This window comes from Spermophilus citellus, assembly GCF_964194105.1.
Source record: "Spermophilus citellus genome assembly, chromosome: 18".
Taxonomy (NCBI): domain Eukaryota; kingdom Metazoa; phylum Chordata; class Mammalia; order Rodentia; family Sciuridae; genus Spermophilus; species Spermophilus citellus.
This window is the reverse complement of record NC_138200.1, coordinates 68,151,643-68,175,252: the sequence shown is the minus strand read 5'-3', so window position 1 is coordinate 68,175,252 and position 23,610 is coordinate 68,151,643. Positions and strand designations below refer to the sequence as shown.

The following is a 23,610-nucleotide window of genomic DNA, read 5'->3' as shown; positions in this document are numbered from 1 at the left end:
TTCTGGCTCTCATGCAGCTCACCTAGGGGCACCCTACTTTGCAGACAGGGAAACAGAGGCAGAGAGGCCTCTCAGCGAGCAGAGTGGGAAGCTCACCCCACCCTGCCCATCAGACGCCCGCCAGGGCCCAGGGCTCACACATCGGGAAACGGGCACCAGTCACCACCCTGCAGAGTCGCCATGAAGAGGGCACAGTGAGGTCTGAGGAGCTCAGGAAGGCCTCGGCCCGGCCATTCACAACGGCAGCAGGCTGAGGTGAGGGGACAGGTCCAGCCCAGACGAGGAATGGGGGACATGGACCTCAGCACCACTCGGGCAGCACTGTGTGCAGGATGAAGAGCAGGTGGCATGAGGGCTTCCTGGAGGAGGTGGCATTCAAGCTGTGGCTGAGAAGAGCCCAGGAAGGGTGTCTAGGCAGACAGCGCTGTCAGGGAAGGCCCTGAGGTTGGAAGAGTGGCATGGGGTGGGGAGGCCGGGGTGGGGAGGCCAGGGTGGGGAGGCTGGGCTGGGCCTATTCTCCCAGCAGAACGCATCTCCTCCAGGGTCCTCCCTCTGCCCCGAGCCTGCCCCTCTCTCAGGCCAGGGCCATCAGGCTGGGCCCTCGCTCAGTCCCCAGGGCAGGAGCTGGGTGGGGCTGCACCGAGGAAGGCGGCTGGGGAGGAGGGCGCAGCGGCCTGAGAAGGCCCAGCCCCTGCCTGGGAGCTTGGTTTCAGCTGAGCTGCTGCGGCTGCCAAGTCCGCATCCCCTCGGCGCGGCCTGCGCTCACTCAACATTCATCACGGCTGAACTCGGAAACTTTATCAACGCTGAGGGTTGGCGCCATCTCTGGGCCCGGCCACTCCCGGCCTGCGATGGGCCTGATAGCCGCTGATAGATTACACGAGATTGTTTCATTCTGGAGGACGGATTACGGATGCTGGGGGCGGGGCGGGCCGTGTGGGGCCGCGTGGGAGCTGCAGCCCAGGGCTGTTGACGCACTTGGGTAAGTGTGGCCCTGACCAGCTGTGGACAGTCCGGCCACGTGCCAGGCAGGGGCGGCCGAGGCCACGCAGGGCATGAGTTCGAAGCATCCTGGGAGCAAGAGAGGAGGAACGGATCCAGCGGCCGCAGTGCGGTCCTCTCCAGATGGGCCGTCAGGGCCCGGTGACAAGGCTGAGGCCTGACTAATGGAGCCGTCGTGACGGCCACTGGTCAGATGGATGGAGGCAGAAGGCTGCCCAGCACAGGGCAGCTGCGGCGTGACAGGCCCTCTGGCCCACGAGGGGTGGCCCCAGCCTGCTGCTCCCACCGTGCCTAGGGCCCTCCCAGCTGCCCCCTCCACCTACTTTACCGACCTGTGAGGCCCAGTGGCCTGTGCTGGTCATTGGGGCACACTCACACGTTCCAAGCTCATCTCCTCCCCTGCAGCCCCTCTTTGAGGACGCCCTGCCCCCACTCCTGGCCTCCATGCTATCAGCACCAGCAATGGGGACTCCATGGTCCACACCACAGCCCTTCATGGAATTAGGGGATAGGGATTCTCCTCCCCACCAGGCCGGGATCCCGGAGGTCACAGGAGTCCCTGATGGGGTCTCTGGCCAGGATTGTGGGTCACCTTCTACAAAGAAGCCACCAAGGAGGGCAAAGTGGATTTAGATGCAGAGTCCCCTAAAGTCTCCACAGCCATGCTCTCCTCACAAGTCTCTGGAAATGGGAACTCGGGAAGACCCAGGAGAACCTGCTGGCTCACCCCAGGTGTGAGTGGGGAGACCACGGCCACCGGGGGCAAGTGCTCAGAAACCATCCTGGGGGCAGAATAGATCCCTTCCCATTTACAGATGCATAACAGAGGCTTGGAGGACGGACACCCCATCCCCATGTCCCGACCTTGGGCCAAGCAAGGTTGTGCGTGAGTCACAGTTGGAGGGCTGGGGTCAGGGAACAGCATGCCCAGGGCCTGTAGGGAGCCTGGAGGCCAGGGTGGGCCAAGGGGGCTGGCTGGGGTCCTCCCGACCCATTCTAGGAGCTCAGTGTCCCCTCTGACAGCGGTCAGATCTTGGGTCCTCCGTGTCCTGGTCCCCCTGATTCAGGTGTGAGGGTCTGGACTCTGACACTGTGCCAGGCAAAAGGCCAGCCCTGGCACTGAGGCCTGGAAAAAGCTGAGCCCGGGGGGAATTCCCACCAGTGGCAGGGCCTAGGGTGACACAGTGTCCTGCACTTTAGGGGAGGCCCCACCCTCTCCCTGGAGGGCCCACTCCACAGCAGCTCAGCCAATCCCTGGGCCTTGCTCCTACTCATTTGCATGCCCCATTTCTACTGGCTGCTAGAGGGTGGGTGAGAAGGACCCTGAGGGCCAGGGGTCTGCCTGAGGGGCGGGGCTTCGGTGGGGGCGGGGCTCCCGGCTGCCGCTGTCTGGCTGGAGCAGGCCCCTGGGACTCTGGCGCGGCCGCTGCCAGCCTGAGGCTGCTGCGCTGGGGTGTGTCCTGGAAGTGGGGGGTTTTGAGTGACCTTCCCCAGGTGTCAGGCTGCGTGGGGAGCGATGTTCCTGTGCAGGCTCCTCGCTGCCCTAGGGATGAGTGGAGGGAGATGCTCCCTGGGTCGCAGGGACTGGGCCCTGTTCCAAGGCTCGCTCTTCCCCGGGGCAGGGCTTTCTGCGGCCACTCGCTATCTCCAGCTGCCCGGCTCAGGGCTTCCTTCCCAAAGCAGGGGCGCGGCGCCACGTGCACCTCCCTTCGGGCTGTGCCGTCGCCTGGCGCGGGTGCGAGCGCCTCGCTTTGTTCCTGGCATTTTGGTGGCGAGATAAGGGGAGGCGGCCTCGCGCAGCAGATGGATAACGCGATAGCGCTCGGCGCGCCGCCTATCGCACTTTCCATCGGTTCCCTTTTCTCTCTTTCTTGTTGGGGGCCGGGCAGGGTGGAACCCCACCCCACCCCCAGAGCCAGGGAATCGGGTGGGGGCCTCTTCTCTTAGGCCCCAGCCAGAACGGGCACCCAGGGCCTGCCCAGAGCTGTCTGGGAGAGGGAGGGTCCCAAGGCAGCGGGAGGGGCAGGGTCTTAAGGCCACCAGGAGCAGCAGCAGCTGTGCCATGCTCTATCTGGCCTGCTGGCGAGCACCCACGGGCACTGCCCACCTTCTAGATGAGAGCAGAGAGGCTCAGAGAGTGAAGTTGCTTGCCCAAGGTCACACAGCAAGGGCAGGTGACTGGGTGTAAGCATGCCTCTCTGGCCACATGTCGAGTTGTCTGGAAAGGGGAACCCCCTTCTCAAACGGGTGGGCTGGTGGGGGCACTCAGGAGATGGCCGGAGCCCAGCAGGTGTCTGGGCCCAGGGCCTGCAGGCAGACTTTAGCATCCTCAGCCCTGCTTTATAGACATGGACAATGAGGCTCAGAACAGCGAGGTGCTGGAGAACAGGGGTGACAGGCAGGCTGGGCCCCAGGCTCCCTCCCAAGCACCCCGGAGGCTCTGGGCTTCCTGCGTGATTCTTGTAACCTCTATCTGGAGACACTGGTGACCAGGGGCATCCAAGCAGTGGACAAGGGGTCACCATGGACAGGAGAAGGCTCTGGGCCTCTGCAAGCTCAGTGAGGCCATCGGCAAACGAAGTCATTTGCCAGAAACCACAGAAGAATGGCGGCAGGAGGGTAGAGAGGAGGTGCAGGGCCCTTGCAGCCACGCATGCCCCAGGTGGTGCCCACCACCCTGCTAGGACCTGCAGGCCTGGGCAGCTCCACCTCCTCCGTCCGCTTCTCAAAGCTGAGCATGCGGGGACTGTGCGTGTGGCCATGGCGCAGGCGAGGGGACCAGGCCAGGGGTGTGTTAAGTCACTTGCCCAGAGGTGGGATTTGAGCTCTGGCAGCCGCACCCCACAATTATCCCTTACCCCAGAGACACCTCGTCTTCCTGAGATAGCTGACTTTCTTAGAATGTGGATATAGAGAAAAATCCAGAGGACAGAAACAAACTTCCTCATCAAAGGAGCCCCAAGAAATACGCAAGAGTAGAGACAGACCAGTCTTAGCCACAGCTTCCACTGTTCCTGGGACAGGGCTGTGGGCCCCAGCGGTCACTTTCCTTCTCTGTGCCTGGGCCTTTTTCCTTGAAATGGAGGTGGCAGGCCCACTAGGAGAGGGACCCAAGGCTGTAAACAGCTCAGAACCTCCAGCCAGATGGAGACCCAGATCTGGACCAAGCCTCTAAGAGTCCTTCTTGTTTCCTCTAATACTGTGTGACCTTGGGTCAGTTACTCAGCCTGTCTGAGCCTTGAGTCATCAGAGGAGAAACGAGGTTATAATTACTCTTCCCAGGGCTATAGGGAGGCCCTTATTCCACAAGACGGGTCAAGCCCAGGCCTTGCATGCAGCCAGGACTCAATAAAGGGAGCTATTAATAATGGCAACCATCAGGGTCATAACTGGGGAGTCCCAGAGACATGGAGAGACGTTGGGGACCCTGTCCATGCTTCCTGCCCCTGGGACCCCAGAGAATCTCACTTTTCAAGAGTCACTGAAAAATGGACCCAGAGGCCAACTGGGAGCCCCAGTGGCCTCAGGAGGGCCTTGTGGAGCAGGGCTGGGCTCAGCCTGGCCACCACCCCAGGGAGAGGCTGTCCCCACTGGGCCTCTGCTTCTCCTCCCACGTGGTGGGCGCCTCGCCTGTCCCTCAGCGAGAGGATTAGCCACACGCCGCCCTAATCGCCGTATCACACATCAGCGCAGGATCTCGGATCAGCTGAAGGAGACGGGCTTCATCCAGACAGACGCACGCGCTACCTGAGCCCATCTGGGCCCGACAGTCACCAACGGCAGCGGGCCAGCCGCCCAGGCCTGATGGCTGGAGTGGTGGGGACAGCCCTGAGCCCCGGGCTTCCACATGGGAAGGGGGTGACGTAGACGGAGCAGCCAGAGTTCAGATTCTGCCCCCAATGCAGCTGGGGCTCTGCTGTGGGGCCTTGGCATGGAGTGAGCACCTCCTGTATACCGGCCACGTCCAGGGACCGGGCAGGTGGAACCCCTGCCTGCGCAGTACACCTTGACAAACGGTACCCACTGGACAGATGAGGACTGGGCACCCCGACTGCCCTGAGGACACAGCCCGGGCACTGGGCTCCAACCCCATCTGCCCACCACCAGGCTGCAGGAGGCTTGGAGGCTGCATCAGCCCGCTGACCCTGCCGCCTGGGGCAGAGGCAAGTCCAGGGGGTAGAGGCTCGGTGCGCTCTCCTGAGCAGAGCCCTGCTTCAGCCACCCCAGCCTGGCCTGCCAGGGGCCAGCTCCCCGGGCAGTCTCTGTTCAGAGCCTGCCTGTGCAGCCGGACACTGGTGGCTGCCCGCCTGGCCAGGAGCGACGGCCAAGGGCTCCCCTCCGGGGCTCCGTCCTCCCCCTTCTCCCTACCTTCTTTTTCAAAAACATAATTTATCTATGTATTATCAAGAAATCCAGACACTTTAATCAGTGAGCTATGAAGTCAGAATTTCCATTCTTATCTGCGGGAGGAGTGGAAATGGAGGAGATAGGCCGATCCTGGTGGGGAATGCTAATGGACGGAGGCGGGGCGCTGGCCGCGGAGCCTATCTCCTCCATTATCGAGGCCGTATCTGGCCAACCATCGCGGCAGTAATGGGCCAGTTCAACTTTCCGAGTTATCACAGGAGCTGAAACCTGCGCCCGCCAGAGGCCCTGACGGGGAGACTGTGCGGGGACCAGACTTCAGCAGCAGTGGGAGGGGGACGGCCATGGAGCCGGCACAGTGCAGGCCGGCCATTACCCTGGGACGCTGCCTGTATTGGGTGGCGCTGGGTGAGGGCCTATGGCTCAGAAGGGGAAACTGAGGCGGAAGCCCCTCGGGATCCGTGGCTGGGAGGAGGCAGGCTGCGCGAGAGCAGTGATGGAGAGGGGAGTAGACACTCACCCCTGGCCCTGAAGGCAGGCCCTGTTCCCCAGTGGCTTAGCAGGCCCAGCCTCGGGAACCATCAACAGTGACCTGACGGGCAGGGCGTCCTGGGGCATGGCCCCACAGCTCCCCACCGGACTCAGGAACCCCAGCCCTGGGCCCTGGGAGTGCGCACGGGGCACCTCGCAAATGTTGGGGGCTACCCACCTGGCCCGTGAGTGGCCACCTGTACCACGGGAGAGGGAGCCCCAGACCCACTTGTGGCCACACCCTGGGCTTAACCCAGGGTCTCACCCCAGGACACCAGCCGGCCAGGGCCACGGTGCTGCCCAGCAGGGCTGGCCCACGGGTGCCTGGTGGAGCTGCAGCTCTGGACTCCTGCTGCGGCCTCTGCCCAGGGAGGAGGGAACCCGCCAAGGTCACGTTCCGGGAGGCACTGCAGGGAGCCCCGGGAAGGCCTCCGTGTCCTGAGCGTGAAGGTGGGCACCGCCAGGCCCAGCGTGGCCCGGGGACAGCTCTCCCCAGGAGAACCTCCCTGCAGTGGCCGTCTCCTGTCCCCAAGGTAGGTGCCAGCCTGACCTTTACACTCCCTGGCCTCACTTCCTCCCGGGACCTCCCTCAGGACTGCAGGGGGCACGAGGTCAGTCTGTGCAGTGCTGGGCACGGCGTGGGCACGGGCTGGGCCTGGGGCGCTGGCTTCCCCCGTCACACGGAGGCCAGGAGCACCCTTGCCGGGGTGGAGTCCTCCCAGGCTCTGTCCCTGTCCCCAGAGGAGGAGCTTCTGTAGGGGGAGCGAGGCCACCTGGCCTGGGCCCCTCCCCGCCCGCTCCCAGTGTCTGGCTCTGGGGCACAGACTGCGTGTGAAAGTACCAAGGAGGCGAGGGGCTGGGATGGGTCTCAGCACCCAGGACAGAGGGCTGGAGGTCAGACGTCAGGAGGAACCGGCAAGAAGCAAGCCCAGGAGACCGGGAAGGTGCAGAGATGCTAAGGGGTGGTCAGCAGTCGGGGGGAGAAAGGTGGCCCCTGTGTCCCTTCACTGAGTTGCACTGAACAACACAGACCCACCCCTGCTCTGTCTGGCCATGCCTGCCGTGGGGCCTCCGCCGTCCTCTCCAACCACGACCCACTGAGAGGGGGCACCTGAGACTCAGGAGCTCCTGGCACGAGGACCAGGCACCCTCAGAGCCCATCCTGAGTCCCCGAGAAAGGCCCATTTTGCAGAGAAGGAGACTCTGAGGTCAACTCCCCATAGGCACAGAGTGGGACAGCTGCAAACCTAGGGTGGGCCTGTCCCCAGCAGTGGCTGCTCACAGGGAACCCCCACTGTGGTTGCTTCTCAGGAGCAGCACCCTGCCCCTGGTTTGGGGGACACAGGCCCCCAGCCTAGGAGCAGGGATAGGGCTCATGGAGACCACCCCCACCCCCCTCCGGTTGACTCTGCTGTGTGCCTCTCAGGCAGCCACCACCCTCTCTGACCCATTTCCTTGGATGCAGAATGGGTTAAGACCCCGAGTTTAAGCAGGTGTCTGAAGAGTCCCAGGAGGGATGGCGAACACGAGTGAGCCCACCAGCACTGGCACCCTGGGCTGATGCCAGCCGGGGTCCTGCTCCCACTCCAGCCCTGGGGCAAGAAGCCAAGGGACCCGGGTTCCAGGGCCAACTTTGACCTCACCCAGCTCAGAGGCTGCACAACCGCCCCATGTTGCAGGTGGGGAAGCTGAGGCTCGGAGAGGTCAGGGGAGTGCCTGGGGGCAGGCAGGGGCTGCGCCTCTACCCCACCAGCCCTGCCCAAGGTCAGCGCCACCCTCCCGCTGGCCAGCCTGCGTCTCCTAACACAGTGCTGAGGAGGGAGGAGGGAGGAGCCGGAGAGCTCCTGCATCAGTGAACGAGTGGGGCCTTGGCTTTCTCACCTGTGAAGCTGGCCATCGATGACAAGCTACCAGGCAGGGAAGGACCACGGGCAGGGCCAGGCAGCCAGGCCGTGGCCCAGGTGGGGGCCGTCTTGCCTCCGACAGCAGCACCTGAAGGGCAAGGCTGGGAAGCCCTGGGGACACAGCTGGCCCTCAGGCTCATGCAGGACGGGAGGGCAGCCAGCAGCCCCCAGCAGCAGCGTGACCTATAGGCTGCTCCGGGGCCTCAGGTGCCCGCACACACAGTGGGAGGTGCTCCGGGGGAGCTCCTGCTGCGCACCAGCGGGCGGGGCTGGGCCACGGTCACAGCAAGGCCGCTGGACTCCCGGCCAGACTCCAGGCTGGGCTCCTGTCCCGGGAGGGCCCTGCCTTGATGGCCTCTACCTCTGGAGCCCTCAGGGTGCAACCCGGGCCTGGGTAGGGCAAGGCTGCGCTGGGGGAGTGGCCGGGAGGGTCGAGATGGGGCTGCAGCAAGGCCCCTCCCTCGCCACCGCCAGCTCCCCGCTCCTCAGTCCCGGGCTGGAGAGGACAGCACCGTCTCCTCCCCGGTCAGCTCTCAGCGCTCGCCAGGCACCACTGTATACCCGTCTCCTCCCAGGTCAGCTCTCAGCGCTCACCAGGCACCACTGTATACCAGCCCTGCTTGAGCAGGGGAGAGAGCCTGGGTGGGAGGGCCACGTCTGGGAGCAAGGGCAGCAGCCACCTGACACTGGGGTCTGTGAGTCAGGGCCATGTGCCCAGCCCCAGGGTCACCCAAAGCCAGACCACCCAGGGCTGCAGGGGGCCTGGTGCACAGTGTGCCTCTGCTCCCCTCCGCGGCCCTTCAGCACTGGGGCACCACTGACCTCGGGGCTCTGGGCCCCTTGGTTCTCATTTGAGGAATGGGAGATTGGACTGGGGCATGTGCCTTGGCCAGAGCACATGGGCACAGAGAGGGCACCACACAGCTGTCACCTGGGCCCAGGAACACAGGGAGGAGCAAGAGAAGAAGGGAGAGGATGAGAAGAGGACCAGGAGGGGGAAGGGAGGAGGAGGAGCAGCAGGAGGAGTACTGGGAGGAGGAGGAGCAGGAGGAGGAGCAGTGGGAAGAGTGGAGGAGGGAGAGCAGGAGGAGAAGCAGTGGGAGGAGGAGGAGGGAGAGCAGGAGGAGGGAAAGCAGGAGGAGGAGGAGTGGGAAGAGTGGAGGAGGGAGAGCAAGAGGAGGAGCAGTGGGAGGAGGAGGAGGAGGGAGAGCAGGAGGAGGAGGAGTGGGAGGAGGGGGAGGAGGGAGAGCATGAGGAGGAGCAGTGGGAGGAGAGGAGGGAGAGCAGGAGGAGGAGCAGTGGGAGGAGGAGGAGGAGGGAGAGCAAGAGGAGGAGCAGTGGGAGGAGGAGGAGGAGGGAGAGCAGGAGGAGGAGCAGTGGGAGGAGGAGGAGGAGGGAGAGCAGGAGGAGGAGCAGTGGGAGGAGGAGGAGGAGGGAGAGCAGGAGGAGGAGCAGTGGGAGGAGGAGGAGGAGGGAGAGCAGGAGGAGCAGTGGGAGGAGGAGGGAGAGCAGGAGGAGGAGCAGTGGGAGGAGGAGGAGGATGAGGGAGAGCAGGAGGAGGAGCAGTGGGAGGAGGAGGAGGAGGGAGAGCAGGAGGAGGAGCAGTGGGAGGAGGAGGAGGAGGGAGAGCAGGAGGAGGAGCAGTGGGAGGAGGGGGAGGAGGGAGAGCAGGAGGAGGAGCAGTGGGAGGAGGGGGAGGAGGGAGAGCAGGAGGAGGAGCAGTGGGAGGAGGAGGAGGGAGAGCAGGGGGAGGAGCAGTGGGAGGAGGATGAGGGAGAGCAGGAGGAGGAGAAGTGGGAGGAGGGGGAGGAGGGAGAGCAGGAGGAGGAGCAGTGGGAAGAGTGGAGGAGGGAGAGCAGGAGGAGGAGCAGTGGGAGGAGGAGGAGGAGGAAGAGCAGGAGGAGCAGTGGGAGGAGGAGGAGGAGGGAGAGCAGGAGGAGGAGCAGTGGGAGGAGGAGGAGGGAGAGCAGGAGGAGGAGCAGTGGGAGGAGGAGGAGGAGGGAGAGCAGGAGGAGGAGCAGTGGGAGGAGGGGGAGGAGGGAGAGCAGGAGGAGGAGCAGTGGGAGGAGGGGGAGGAGGGAGAGCAGGAGGAGGAGCAGTGGGAGGAGGAGGAGGGAGAGCAGGAGGAGGAGCAGTGGGAGGAGGGGGAGGAGGGAAAGCAGGAGGAGGAGCAGTGGGAGGAGGAGGAGGGAGAGCAGGAGGAGGAGCAGTGGGAAGAGTGGAGGAGGGAGAGCAGGAGGAGGAGCAGTGGGAGGAGGAGGAGGAGGGAGAGCAGGAGGAGGAGCAGTGGGAGGAGGAGGAGGAGGGAGAGCAGGAGGAGGAGCAGTGGGAGGAGGAGGAGGAGGGAGAGCAGGAGGAGGAGCAGTGGGAGGAGGAGGAGGAGGGAGAGCAGGAGGAGCAGTGGGAAGAGTGGAGGAGGGAGAGCAGGAGGAGGAGCAATGGGAGGAGGAGGAGGGAGAGCAGGAGGAGGAGCAGTGGGAGGAGGAGGAGGAGGGAGAGCAGGAGGAGCAGTGGGAGGAGGAGGAGGAGGGAGAGCAGGAGGAGGAGCAGTGGGAGGAGGAGGAGGAGGGAGAGCAGGAGGAGCAGTGGGAAGAGTGGAGGAGGGAGAGCAGGAGGAGGAGCAGTGGGAGGAGGAGGAGGGGGGATGGGAGCAGTGCACAGGATGGGTGCTGTTGTTGATGCCCTTTTGCAGATGGAGAGCTGAGGCTCAGGTGACAGGCCTTGCCCATGAGCCCAGGGCCAGTCAGGGGCCCACATCTGCACATTTCGTGCCAACTCTCTGGTCCCAGCAGGCCTGCAGTGTGGGGCGGGCCAGTGCCATCCCTGCCCTCAGGGAGCTCACGGGACCGAGGGGGTAGCAAGGGTTCGAGCCAGGCTGCCTGGGCAGGCAGGCACAGGGCGTCAGCAGGCATCTGGGCTGGGGCACCCCATGCACAACATGAGCAGGGAGGAGCCCGACCCTGGCCCTGCTGAGCTGGCTCCCTGTCCACAGGCCTGTGTGTGAGCTGAGCTCCTACCCCACCTTCACCTGTCTCCTAATAAAACAGCCAAGGACAGGTGACCAGCGGGTGGGGGTGCCAAGGTCATGCAGCAGGGGACTCCTCCTGCAGGTGCTGTCCCAGCTCCCAGGCCCTGGGGACAAGGCCAGTCCTCCTGAGGGGGAGAGCCGGTGAGCTCTGGAGGCATCATGAAGCTGTAGCCTCAGTCTCCCTTTCTGTGAAATGGGGACAGGAGCCTCGAAACCTCCCGGAGACCAGGGCTATGGTGGGCAGGCAGGCAGCAGTCCACCCAGGGCCCGAGTTCTCCAGGATGGCCTCTAGGCAGGCCCAGGCCCAGGCCCACAGGTTGGCGATACCAATCGGGAGGCAACAGCTGCCTCTAGGAGGAGGCTGTCGATGGCAGATAGGCCAGCGGGAGTATTATTCACGGGCCGTCAAGCCCCGGGAACGTCTGGTTGGCATAGAAACAGGAGATAAGGGGCACAATTAATGGCATTGCATCCCTCCTCCTTTCTTCCCCAACTGACCCACTTAAATCCCGGCGTGCTTGGTGCCATGCTGGGTCCTGGTGACCTCCAGGGAGGGGCCCTGGGCCAGAGGGATTGGGTCCCGGACTCAGGCCCTGGTTAGGGCTGGGTGAGGCCTCCCCAGGGGCTGCCCTGTGGGCAGCGGGATTTGAGAGGACAGGGTTGGAAAGACCCCAAGGTCCTCTGCTCCTCCTGCAAGCCCACTCACAGACGTGGAGGCCGAGGCGGGGTTGCTGGAAGTGGTGAGGAAGCAGCATGCCATTCAGGTCTGGTGGCCGGGCGGGGCCAGGCTGCCTGCATCAGCTCTGGCTGGTCTTCTTGGGTGAGAGACTTGGTTTCTCTGTGCAGTTTCCCTGCACGGTGGAGGTGGGCCAGGACCTTCTGTGGGAGCAAGTGCCCTGTGTGGCAGCCGACACCATCCCTGTCATCACTCTCAAATGACAAGGTGAGCTGCCTGTCCTCCCCAGGCCCAGGAATGCAGGACGGCCAATGGCCAGGAGCCCTGGCCAGGCTTTCACAAGTGTCAGAGGATGGCCATGTGGGCTCCAGGGTCCACTAGATCCCTGGTGTCCAGGAGCAGGGCATGGGCAGCAGAGTCCCTCCCCACCTCCAGCTCCTCTGCTACCAGGCACTGGCTGTGTGCTCTCAGGACGTGGGACAACCTGACCTCCACTGCCAGGTGCACTGCAGGGTGCTACCCCCTCAGGGTGGTGACCAGGGCTGGGGACGATGGGGCAAGGCCAGCTGAGGGCAGGACTTACACTTGCTGACCCTTGGATAGCAGACCTGGTTACAGCGTTTCTCCAGAAGGAATCTGCAGTGAAGGCGAGAAACCTCGCTAGCACCCTCCCAGCACTGCTGGCCCCACGGGTGGGCGGGCGGGTGTTAATGCTTAGGGAGCAGAGAGCAGCAGGTGCCTTTGAAGCTGGGGTGAATTAGTCACCCAAGGATTTGTTTAATCAAACTGCTAATGTGTGAAAACACCTCCCCTGCAGTGGGGTGGCAGAGGGCTGGGGCGGAGAGTAACTCCTGCATCTTCAGTCCACTTGGTATCCGGGGTCCACAGTCTCCCCACTGAATAGGGCCCCTCAGGGTCTCTGGCCTGACCTGGGGGCTTACTGCTGTCTGAGTTTTCCAGGGAGGAGCACTCAAGCCAGTCTTAGGCTCTACCACCCCAGCCTCCGCCCCACCCACACAGGCATAGCCCTCAGCCCTCCACACCACAGGAGAGCAGGGAATGTGCTCCCTTTCCAGAGCTGGAAACTGAGGTCAGCCTCATCTCTGGAAGGGCCCCAGGGCTGGTCTCCCCTTCCCCTTCTGCAAAGCATCCCCAAACCCCTCCTCAGGCCCCTGGCTCATTTACTCAGCCCCCACCAGAGGCCCAGTGCCTGCACACAGCAAGCACTCAATAGATACTTGTCAGTCAAGGCAGATGGGGACAGACCTTTCCCTGTGGAAAAGGCAGCAAGTGGCACAAACTGGGCTCCTCCCCAAACAGCTGGCCCATGGAAACCACCTTGAGTTGTTCTTTAAGAAAACTCCTGCACATCACACCTGATACTTGCCAGGAACCAACAACCCGACATGATTCAGGGGAAACCACCCTCTTCTGCAGGTGACAAACCCTCTGGCCCGCAGCACCATCTAATAGGAATTAGGGGCGGGGTGTCCTCTCTCTCAGCTCTGGCCTGTACAAAGTCAGTTTTCTTTCATTTTGATGGACTGTACCACCGCCGCAGGGGGAGGATCAACTTCTTGGCAATTAAGCCTGTTTGGGGAAAAGCTCTCCAGATGGACCGCGCTGACCCCGGCTCCCCCCACCCCGTAGAGCCTCCCGGGCCCCCTCTGCCCCAGCCGCGACACCCCCCGCGCTGTTGTAGCCTCGAACCCAGCGGGGCCTGGTGGCCTTAGATAAGGCCTCTTATCGCTCTTGGCGATCGCCATCGGACCGACCGGCCCACGCTTATCAGAGCTCACATCGACCGGGGCGGGAGGAAAGCTCCGCGGGCCCCGGACGCCGGGGGTCCTGAGCTGCGCCCTGCCCTGCTCACCCCGCCAGCGGCCCGGCCTATCGTGGCAGCCATCTGGCCGGCCAAGGCCGCGCTCCTGCCTCGCCCTCCCCCCCCCCCGCTCCCACGTTTGAAGTTAATAAATGGAAGCGCCTATCGCGGCCGCCATCGGTTGCGCGCCTTATCAACGCGGCACATCTATCTCCGCTCAGAACAAAAGGCGCACAGAGGCGCGGGCAGCTGCGCCCCGGCTTTGATGGGGGCACGGGCGGGGGGGGGGGCGGCCCGAAGCGCTCGGCCCCCTCCCCTCCACACCCTGTGCAGGGCCGCAGGTGAGGCCAGGGCAGCGGGCGCGCAGCTGCGAGGGCCGCACGCACAGCCGCGGGCAGAGGGCGGGCAGGCGCCGCCGCTTGGTGACAATCAGCGTTCGCATCTTAACGCGCTTAGATCTGTCAGGGGAGGAGGCACCCTGGGCCCCAAGCTGCTGGGAGGGTCGCTGGGACTGCCTCCCAGGTCTGGCCCCTTCCCCGGCCCAAGTCCTGGGATGCGCCAGGGGGCTCCTGGGGGCTGGCCGGCGCAGCCCCAGTCCCCAGCATGCGCGGCTGGCCGACCCAGCGGGGCCGGGCGCTACTCTGCTCCGGAGGCCTTATCTGCGCTGGCGATCGGCTCCTAACCAGCGATCTCCCTGCCGGAGTTATCTGCCGTTCTCATCACGCCCAAGCACACTCACACGCGCTCGCACTCAAGGAGCCGGGGCTCACGGGGGAGGAAGGGAAAAAGAAACCAGAGAAGAGCGCGCATCGGGACCGTGGGTGGCTTAATACTGAGTTGACATGATAGAAGGCGACTTTCGGAAAACAGGTCCCGTTTGCATTTGGGGAGTCGGTTACGGGAACCCGGATTCCCACTTGAGCCCCCGCTTTCCGACACCTCAGGATGGAGACACTCCCACAGGCTAGGGCACTTGGGTCCTGTGGGTAGAGAAGGCAGTGTCCAGGCGCCTGGAGCTGGGCAGCCAACAGGACCCTCCTCTCACCACCGAGCTGGCCCGGATGACCTGATGTCTGGCCAGTGGGAGGCGCTGGGGGAGGAAGCCCCACGCCGAGCCAGGGCCCTGGCCGCAGAGGCGCGAAGTTATTATTGGCGTGGGGTGGGGAGGGACGCTTCCTGTGCGCTGGCTAGCTCCTGGAGCAGCCAAGTGGTCGCGGCAGCCCAGTGGTCCAGAGAGCGCAAGACATGTTATCGTGTGGCCATGGGTAAAGCGGACGTGCAGTGGCCCCTCGGCCGGGCGGGGAACTGCCCATAGGCCGCACCCGAGAGAAACTTGGACAAGTGCAGGGGCTACGCCAGCGGCCCGAGTCCCCAGAGCTCCTTCATTGACTCAGGGCAGCCCCCATGGGTGCAGGCATACCAGGACACTGTTTGCTGCCTGGGCAGCGACACTTGTAGGGGCAGACCTCCTGGAGGTGTCCCCAGGCAGGCAGGGCTCGGGTTCAAACCCCCATCGCCAGGCGGGGGTGGGGGTCTGGCAGCTGGGGCAGAGCGCTGGGGCTGCTGCGACAGCTGCACACCCCCCTCCCCCAGCCATGCGGCTCTGCGGCCAGCACTCGCGGGAGGCGCCGCCTGGTCCCCGCCACCTCTTCACACCGTTCCTCGCAGCCCCAGGTGCCCCCTCTCGCTCCCCGGTCTCTCTTTCTCCCTCTAGATACAAAGCCTGGGAGAGTCAAGCGCGAGAGATAAGATCACAATTTCAGCCCGTCCCGACAGAGCGATCTTATCAGGATGGGACTTGCAGAATGGAATATTTTAAACTTTATCTGAGCCCAGATCGGGGCCGCCCTATCGCCGCACCATCTCGGAGATGCGGGGGAGGGGCAGGCCGCGCGGTGTCCGGGCCGCGCCCCCAACCACCCTCCTCCGGATCCTTTGGGCGGTCACCCCCTCCGGGGCCGGACCCCCGGTGCCCGAGTCCAGACGCGGGGGCCCGGCCCGCCAGTGGAGATTAGATTACGGCGCGCTTGGCACACAGCGCGGGGGGCGCGGCGCGGGGTGAAGGTCGCCGGCGCTCGCGGGCAGAGCAGGGATGGGCGGCCGCGCGGGGGTGGCGCTCGGCGGCGGAGTGCTGGCTGGGGTCTGCGGGCGGAGGGGGACGGCGAGCAAAGTTTGACTTACGCTTGATCTGCCGGGGGTTGCTCTGTTTCCTCCTGGACATGTCTCCGGCGCCGCGCGCCCTCGCGGCGGCCGCCTCTAGCCCCTGGCGGGCGGCGGCGGGCGGCGGGGGCGCGGCGGGGCCGCGGGGCCGCTCATGCCCCCGGCTCCTGGGCTCCACGGCCGCCCCGGCTCGTGTCCCCAGCCCGCCGCGCCCGGCCGGGAGCCGCTGGCGCCGCCACGGAGGCCGGAGGCCACGGCCCTGCGCTCGGGCGCGCGGACTGCCCGGCGGGCGGGCGGCGGGCTGGTGCCGGCTCCTCCGCTCCCGCGCGGACCCCGCCGCCGCCGCCCGGCTTTTCTCAATGGAACCTGCGGGCAGCGAGCAGCGAACCCGCCGCCACCGTGAGGGCGCTGCGGGAGGGCGGGCTGGTCCGGGGCGGGGCCTGCGCGTCGCCGGCCGCTGGCCTCTCGCCCCGCCCCGCCCCGCCCCCAGCTCCTCAGCCCCGCCCCTCCCGGCCGTTCTTCCCCGCGCTGACCCCGCCCCCTCCTGGCCCGTCTTTCCCCACGCTGGCCCCGCCCCAGTCGCCGTGGTCCCGCCCCTCCTGGTCGGTCCGCCCCGAGGTGCCTTCCCCGCCCTCGGTAGATCTCTAACCTTTCCACTCCCCTTAGGTCTCTAAGACTAGAGACCACGCTCGAACTGGGCGACCTATTCCGTCCCTGGGCGCCAGCTCCGCCCCCAAACCAGTCCCGACGTGACGGTCTCTAGAGCTGGGCCTCGCCCCGCCCCCTCCGCTGGATAACCCCGTCCCACGGCCTTGGTCCCGCCCCGGGTCTTGGGCTCAGAGGCCCAGTCCACCTGCGCAGTGGGGACCGCTAGCGCGGGTCCGGAAGCCCGAGGCCTGTACGCCCACGTTTGTCCTAGGCGGTAATGGGGTGTGGAGGGGCTCTGGCCCAGGAGGGGCTTCCATCCAAGACTGCTGTGGAAGCGGCCCCGGCAGCAGTGACTCCCTTATGTCTTCGCCTTAAAGGGAGCCGGAACCTGGGCTCTTTCCCCATGGGTTTGGACTTGGCCAGAAAGCACAGCGGGGTCCGGAGGCCAGCAGCCCCTGACCCTGCCCTTGGGCCTCCTTCCTCAGGCTCTCTTGTCCCTGCCGGCTTCTGGCTGGAGGCCCTCCAAGGAGGTTCTTAGTAGCACCTCCCAGATCAGGAACGGCAGGTTCCCAGATAAAGAACCCACCCTCTTGTGGTTTGGGATATGTCCCTGAGGTCCCAGAGGTGGCCCCATTTTCCAGTGAAGTTATTGAATCTCAGGGATGCACTGAAAGTGGACAGATTCGAGGGTTAGCCCACTCCCAGGAGCGGCATTCTATCCATTTGTTATTCTTGGGCTGCATTTGGACCGGCAGTTGGGGTACAGGGTCTATCAGGAAGGCTTTTCCAGAGAAGACCCGCTGACCTCCCCCTCCCCCCACAGGCAGGCAGTCAACGGGACAGCTGTCACCAGCATTGTCATGGGTACAGGCTTGCCTAGCCTGGGCGTTCCAAGTGGGAGCCCCCATCTTATTCCCACTTCTGTTACCAAGGCCCCTATTCAGCAAGAGGAGGGTATCTCCTGCCCCAGCCACCACCCGAGGGAACTATGGAGGAGAGTGGCCAGTGGACAGGGGGCTGGGGTCCATTCCCTTGGACAGAAACACACTGAAGTCAGGAGTCCAGCAATCTGCCGGCAGACGCTCAGCTTGCCTCTTGTTGCTCTCTGTGCGGGGCGGTGGGGACTGACCTCCTGTGGCTAGGGAGAGGGAGATATGTCCCACTGGTTCACTAAGCCCAGGGTCCCCAAATACTTGCCAGCTAGGCAGAGCACTCCATGTCCCCACCTCCTCCCCAAGGGCAGCTGCTTCACAGGAAAGGCCCTGGGAGCTGGGCGTGATAGAGGGGGCTGCTTAGGCCAGCCCTGTTCTGGGTTGAGGCTGGTGCACAGCCAGAGGCTTGAGCTGGATCCTGTGCAGTGGCTGGAGAGCTGTGTTGAGGCGGATTCCGAGGCTCAGCGGGAGGATTAGCGCCAAGGTGTGGGGTTAGTGGTGACTGTCTAGGCTGTGGGTGACAGTGACTGTATACCTTTGGCTCCTTCTTTGCCTGCCTGATGTACTTTGTCGACCCCACATATGGATGAAACCTGCAGCCCTGGGAGGAGGGACACGTGGTGGGTCAGACACAGAGCCTGCAGCGCCGTGCAGTAGGAGAGTGGGCCCTGGGGCTGGCGGGCGGTCCTCGGCCGCATCCCGCCACTGAAGCCCCACTGGGCTGCTCTGCCCTTCACCCTCCCTTGCCCGGGGAGGGAGCAGCCCCCCCCCCAGGTGGGACGGGAGGAGCAGGTGTGGGGTGCTGAGGGTGGCCAGGGGAGCCCCCCAGCCACTGCCATCCACAGACTCCCACTGGGAGCCATTTCCACCTGGCCCTGCATGTCCCGGTCAAGGTCATCAGTGCAGGACAGGATCACATTCCCCAGAGCCAGGTGTCCTTGATACCTACCAGAGCAGGGGGCTCTGCTCCCAGCAGTCTGCCCAGCCTGGTCCCGTAGCTCCCTGCTCACCAGAGGGCTCCCAGATGGGAGGGTGCCCATCCTGGAAAGGCTGCCAGGGGGCCATCGGCCCAGGGTGTCCACCTGAGAGGTGGTGTCACTGTGAACATCCCCAGCATGCCGCTCCCAGAATCCGGTGCAGCTGTTCAGTGGTCATGCCCGTCAGAAGGGGCAGGGCGGGCCTGGGGTGTGGGAAGTGCAGCCCTGGCAGTGCCCAGAGACCTCCTCCTGGAACAGAGCCTCAAGAGGAGGTCTCAGTTAGCACAGGGGGCGGGCGGCGGAGTGCAGGCCTCACAGTGCTCCGTCTGGGTGTCTGAGGGCCTGGTTCTGGACTGTGCAGGGGAGGGTCTCCTCCGCCTTACCCCCCTCACAGTGGGGGCCAGGGAAGAGGGCTCGGATGGCCTGAGGGCCTCCCCTCCCCTCCCTGGACCTGCGTCAGCACAAGGGCTACTCTCCAGGACAGGTGCATTGTCAGTAGCTGGCCCAATGTCCCCACGCTGTCACATCCCGTGTGACCGATGCACAGCTCTCTGGGGCAGGGTGCACCTGCCCCATGTTACAGATGCAGAAAGGGGTCTTGCTCCTCTCTAGGAGCCCTGTAGCTTGGAAGTGGGAGAGCTGGGAGGTGGCCCCGGGAGGCCTCGATGCGCCCCTCCTTTTCCTTTGTACTGGGGGTTGAGTCCAGAGGTGCCCTTACTACTGAGCCACATCCCTTTTTATTTATTTTGAGATAGGGCCTCACTAAGTTGCTGAGGCCAGTCTTGAACCTGCGATCCTCCTGCCTCAGCCTCTGATTGGCTGGGATCAGATATGGCCTCCCTACCTGGTTCTTGAGAGTCCCTCTTCTTAACTCTGGTCTGGAGGTCAGAGAACTGCCTTAGATTCTGCTCTGCTGCCTCGGGGTGACCCTGGGCAGGTTCTTGACCTCTTGGTCCTGTTTCCTCATTGAAACATGGTGGGCTGCACTGTCGGGGCTCCAGTAGCCCAAGCACCCAAGGCTCTGGGCTTGTGCCTGCTTCTGCCCTCTGCCCCTCAGGCTGCTCCTCTGACGCTCGCTTCTAGCTGGCCTGCCCCAGGAGCTCTCTGGGTGGGCAGTAGCTGTGGGTGAGTGGGCCAAGAGTGGCCCCTCCCAGGTGCCACGCCCTGCACAGGCTGTTGGGCTACCATCAAGGGACTCACAGAATGTTCTAGAAACTTAGACTGGACCTTGAAGAATGAAGAGGATGCTCAGGAAAGAGTGCTGGGACAGGAGCAGGTGGACTGCACATGGGTGCCTCTGTCCACCCACTGCAAACCCACCCCAGGGTCAGCCCATGCCTAGTGTCTGTGACTGCACCTCAGGGGCTCTGAGATGCTGGAGGCACTGCTGCCTCCCCATGCTGCACCGTCACCCCAAACACTGTCTGTCCCTACTGTAGGCCAAGGCAGGGGTGGGCTGCACTGTCAGGGCTCCAGTAGCCTAAGCACCCGTGGCTCTGGGCTTGTGCCTTGCCTGCTTCTGCCCTCTGCCCCTCAGAGCACCCCTCTTGGGCACCACTGTGGTAATCTCACACAGGCTTGCCCTCCCGAGGGCTTGAAGTCCTGTGGCCACGGGGCTTTGCACGAGCTGTGTGGGCCGCTGGGCGCATCTGTCCTTCCTGTTGCCTGTGCAGCCTGCTCCCCTGAGAGTCTCGCAGCCACCAGACAGGACTGGGCCCCTGTCCCAGCTTGCAGCATTCTGGTGGCATCTCAGGGCAACAGAGAGAGGAGCCCTTCCCCCTGAACGCCCTGAGCATGACGCCCGGCAACTGGCCTCTGCCCACAGCAGCTCTCTGAGGAGCTGGGATTGCCCTTCGCCAGGCAGGTGAGCCGGGGCCAGGAGGTCAGCCACTCGCCTGAAGCCACCCAGCAGGCCTGCCAGCTCTGGACCCACCCAGGAATGGCACCCACTGCCCAGAATGGACGCTGGAGTCTGCTCTGGGGGACGGCGCCTAGACCTTGTGTCCCCTCTGCCAGTCTCCCCGGGCGCTGGAGTCACGGGCAGCAGTGCCAGGGGCCATCCTGACACTCGTCAGCGCTGGCTCTGTGACGGGTTTAATTAACTTCCTGTTTCAATGGGGGATAATGAGTTCTAGCACCATGTGACTCCATAAGGAGGTCAAGGCAGTGAGGATGTCAGAGTGAATTAAGTTTGGAATTGGAGGCCGCGGCAGGAGGGCGGGGGACCTCTGCGCCACGCTGCCCCAGCGCCCCCTGGGTGGTGGGTGGCTGCCCTGTGCCGACTGCCCTGTGCCGTTGGCTGGGCGGGCGCTGGCTCTGCTCCACAGCTGGGGACCTCCAGGCACGTCCAGGTGCCTGAGGACTGCAGATAGCCGGGGTCCTGCTCTGCAGGCCTCCTTCTGGCCCCGGTGGTCCTCTCTCTGTGGAGCCTGGTGCTGGGCCATGGCCAGGACTCCCGGGCTCTTGTCTGGAGTCCATCCCCAGGTGTCGGCCGAGGTTCACCCTTCCTGGCAGCTGTCCATTCACGGTGGGCAAGGTGGTGCCGGCCAGGCAGGAAGTGCTGTCGGGACGTTCCTTCTCTGAGAGGCGGTGGCCGCGCCACAGACAGGCTCTGCGCCTGCCCTCCTCCTCTGTCCCTCAGTCCTTCCCTCCCATCCAGAAACAGCTGCGGAGCCTCCGTCTAGGCCCTGGAGTCCACAGTGGCCCCACATGCCCTGTGGCTGCGGAGTAGGGTCTGGCAGGAGGTGGACAATGGAGGTAGTGGGCAGGCTGCGGCATGTGGCCGGGGCCAAGCCTATGGGGTGGAGCCGTTGGCCTGCTTTGGCCAGCGGGGTGTCTGCAAGGTGAGCAGAGCCCATTAAGTGGGCACTGACTTGCTGGAGTCTGCGTGCCTCGAGGAGGCCTGTCCAGCTGTTGGTCACCCCTGCGGGCCTGCCCACACACAGCACCTGCCTGAGTGAGCCCAGGTGAGGCCCAGGCCCTGCCCAGCCAGCTCCCAGAAGCATGGCACATCCTAAGTCCTTCTTTTTGGTCACCGGCTCCTGGGCTGGTGGTCACACACCAGTTGGAAGCTGAGACAGAACCAGTACGTGGAGCACGGAGCCCTACTTGCTCTGGGACTGGGCGGCCGGCAGGGGCTGGAATGGCTGCCCGCGGTGTCCATCAGCCAAGCTCTCAGCTCGGGGTGGCGAGTGGCCACGGTGCTGAGCGCTCAGGCACGTGGCCAGCTCAGCTGTGGGTGGGCGGGGTGTTGAGGTGCTGCAGTAGCCGAGTGGCTTACGTTCTGTGCAGAGAGAGGACGCTGCAGAAGAAGCAGAGCCAGAGGAAGAGGCAGGAGATGTGATGATCTCTCCAGCCAGGACAGAGCTCAGGGCAGCCAACTCCAAGGGCTGTGGGCAGGATCCTGAAGGCTGCAGGGCTGGGGCCAGGAACCTGAGCGGGCTGCCCCCAGCACCTGGCCAGTACAGAGGGCAGACAGTTGTCCATGGGAGAGGACACCTTGTCTGGACCAGGACCCTAGGGCGAAGGTAGACATGCAGAGTCACCCTCAGGAGGCCAGACTGGGCTGGAACCAGGAGTCCAGTGTGGCCTGGCTGGACTGGGTACTGCCCAGGGCGAGAGACTACTCACCATCCCTCCCCTATTTGGGGGTGTCGAGGGCCTCCAGCCTCGTCCTGTGTCTCACAAGAGAAGGTACCCCCAGCAATGGCGTGGGCCTCACCCACTCCTGGCCTGGTGGGGACAGCAGACCCCAGGCTGGCCCCTGATGGAGTTCCCGGGGTGGCCTCAGGTCATGTGGGGGGGATGTTTTCCATGTGGTCAGAGAGCAGCTGTGATGGCTATACCTGGTGCCCTGACCCTCGGCTGGCCCTCGCATGGAGAGGTGAGGCCTGGAAGCTTGGTTTGTTGTGTTCTTTCTTGGTCCTGGGGATTGGACGAGGGGCACTTTACCAGGAGCTATGCCAAGAGCTCAGCAAGTTGCTGAAGCTGGCCTTGAACTTGCGGTTCTCCTGGCTCAGCCTCCCGGGTCGTTGGAATCACAGGTGTGACCACTGTGCCCAGCCCAACCTCTTCTTGAGTCTGGGCTCCATGGCTGCCAGTCCAGCAGGATGTGGCTGCCCAGCTTCCACTTCCTGTTTCCGGGACTCGGCCACTGCTCTGAGGGAGCCGGGGTCCGGATGTGTGTGAGCCCTCGCAGGACTCCAGCCCGGGCTGCCCGCGGCCTCCCAGACACAGTTGGAGCCCAGGGAGCGAGGGCTGCTCCAAGCGCCGGGGGCGGGTTTGCTTTGCAGCCAGCAGGAGGACGGAGGGCTGGAGGTGCGGGTGGAGGACAGAGGCCCCGCCATGACAGACCTGGGGTGGTGGCAGCCCCGCATGGCTCTCAGAGGCCTTGTGGGGTGGTCTGCTCTCTCTGCCAGCGGGGTCTGCCGGCCTTGGGTTCGAGCGAGGCTATCCGTACCTCTCCTTCCACCTCATGCCGGTCAGTCCAGGAGGCCCCCTGCGGTCCCCCGTTTCCGGCCCCGGCCTGCCCATTATGATCAGCTTTGCCCGGGGTTCTGTTCCAGACAAGGGTGCCTCACAGGGCGGGAGACCGTCGCAGGCACGAAGCTAACGGGGTCCTGGGAATCACAGCGCACCTGGACCTGAGCCCTCACTGGGAGATGCTGAGGGTCAGGGCTGGGAACGTTTTGCAGGGGGTTGTACCCATTCAGTAAGTGGGGAAACTGAGGCCCAGAAGGGACACTGGTTGGCTGGAGGTCTCCTGCCCCCGCCTGAGGCCCGCCACCTTTGGTGCCTCATCCCACAGTCAGGGTGCGCCTGTCTTCCTCCCTGGGCTCCAAACAGTGCTGGGGTCTCAGGCGGCTGGGCTAAGTGCTGCCTTGCACCGGGCAGACCCTGGGCTGGGGGATGGCGCTGCTGCCCCGTCCTGCCCAGGGGCCCCAGATGGGGCAGAAGGCAGTAGCCTTGAGCTTCTGTTCAAAGGGCCACTGGTGGTCAGTGAGACCTGTGCTGTAGGAAAGGGGTTGGTCTCAGGCTCGCGGGTCAGGTCCTCCCAGGACCAGGGTGCCTCCCTGAGACGGCGCTGGCCAGTCCCTGCAGCTCGGCTTCTGGCAGCTGCTGTGTGCTGCTGCTGGGTCCCATGGCCTGCGTGCCACGTGGGGACAGGTGGTGTGGTTGGGAGGGAGCCCTGTGGGACACGTCAAGGAACCCGACCTGGTCCCCCGAGTCGTGAGCACAGCCCTTCCCTGGTGGCATCTGCTTCCCTGAGCTGCGCAGGCGGCTCTCTGCACACCCCCGGGCTCTCGAGGGCGGGGTTCTGGAAGGTGCCCGCGGCCCCCCACCCAGAAGGCTGCCTGCAGTGATGGGTTCTCTGGGGAACCAGCGGCTGCCAGGAACCTGTGCCTCAGGCTGGGAGAGGCCATGCCAGCCAGGGGGCTGCCTGTGGCCCACAGCCCAGCCGCTCTGCTCGGGCTCTGCGATCCTGTCCTGGGGGTGAACCCAGGGGCTCTGCCACTGCCCACCTCCCTGGGCAGGCTTGGGCCAGACCTTGGGGCCTCCGAGTGG

At 64.6% G+C, this 23,610-nt stretch overlaps 1 protein-coding gene across 1 annotated transcript in view; it reads right to left on the bottom strand.

The window, feature by feature from the left end:
* The window catches only part of ZFPM1 (zinc finger protein, FOG family member 1), a 58,213-nt gene extending 42,298 nt beyond the window's left edge, over nucleotides 1-15,915 (bottom strand). The window contains exon 1 of the mRNA XM_081275888.1: nucleotides 15,510-15,915. Within this exon, the coding sequence (XP_081132014.1) occupies nucleotides 15,510-15,549 (40 nt within the window). The 5' untranslated portion in view covers nucleotides 15,550-15,915. The remainder of the gene's footprint in view (nucleotides 1-15,509) is intronic.
* Between the last annotated feature and the right edge of the window lie 7,695 nt (nucleotides 15,916-23,610).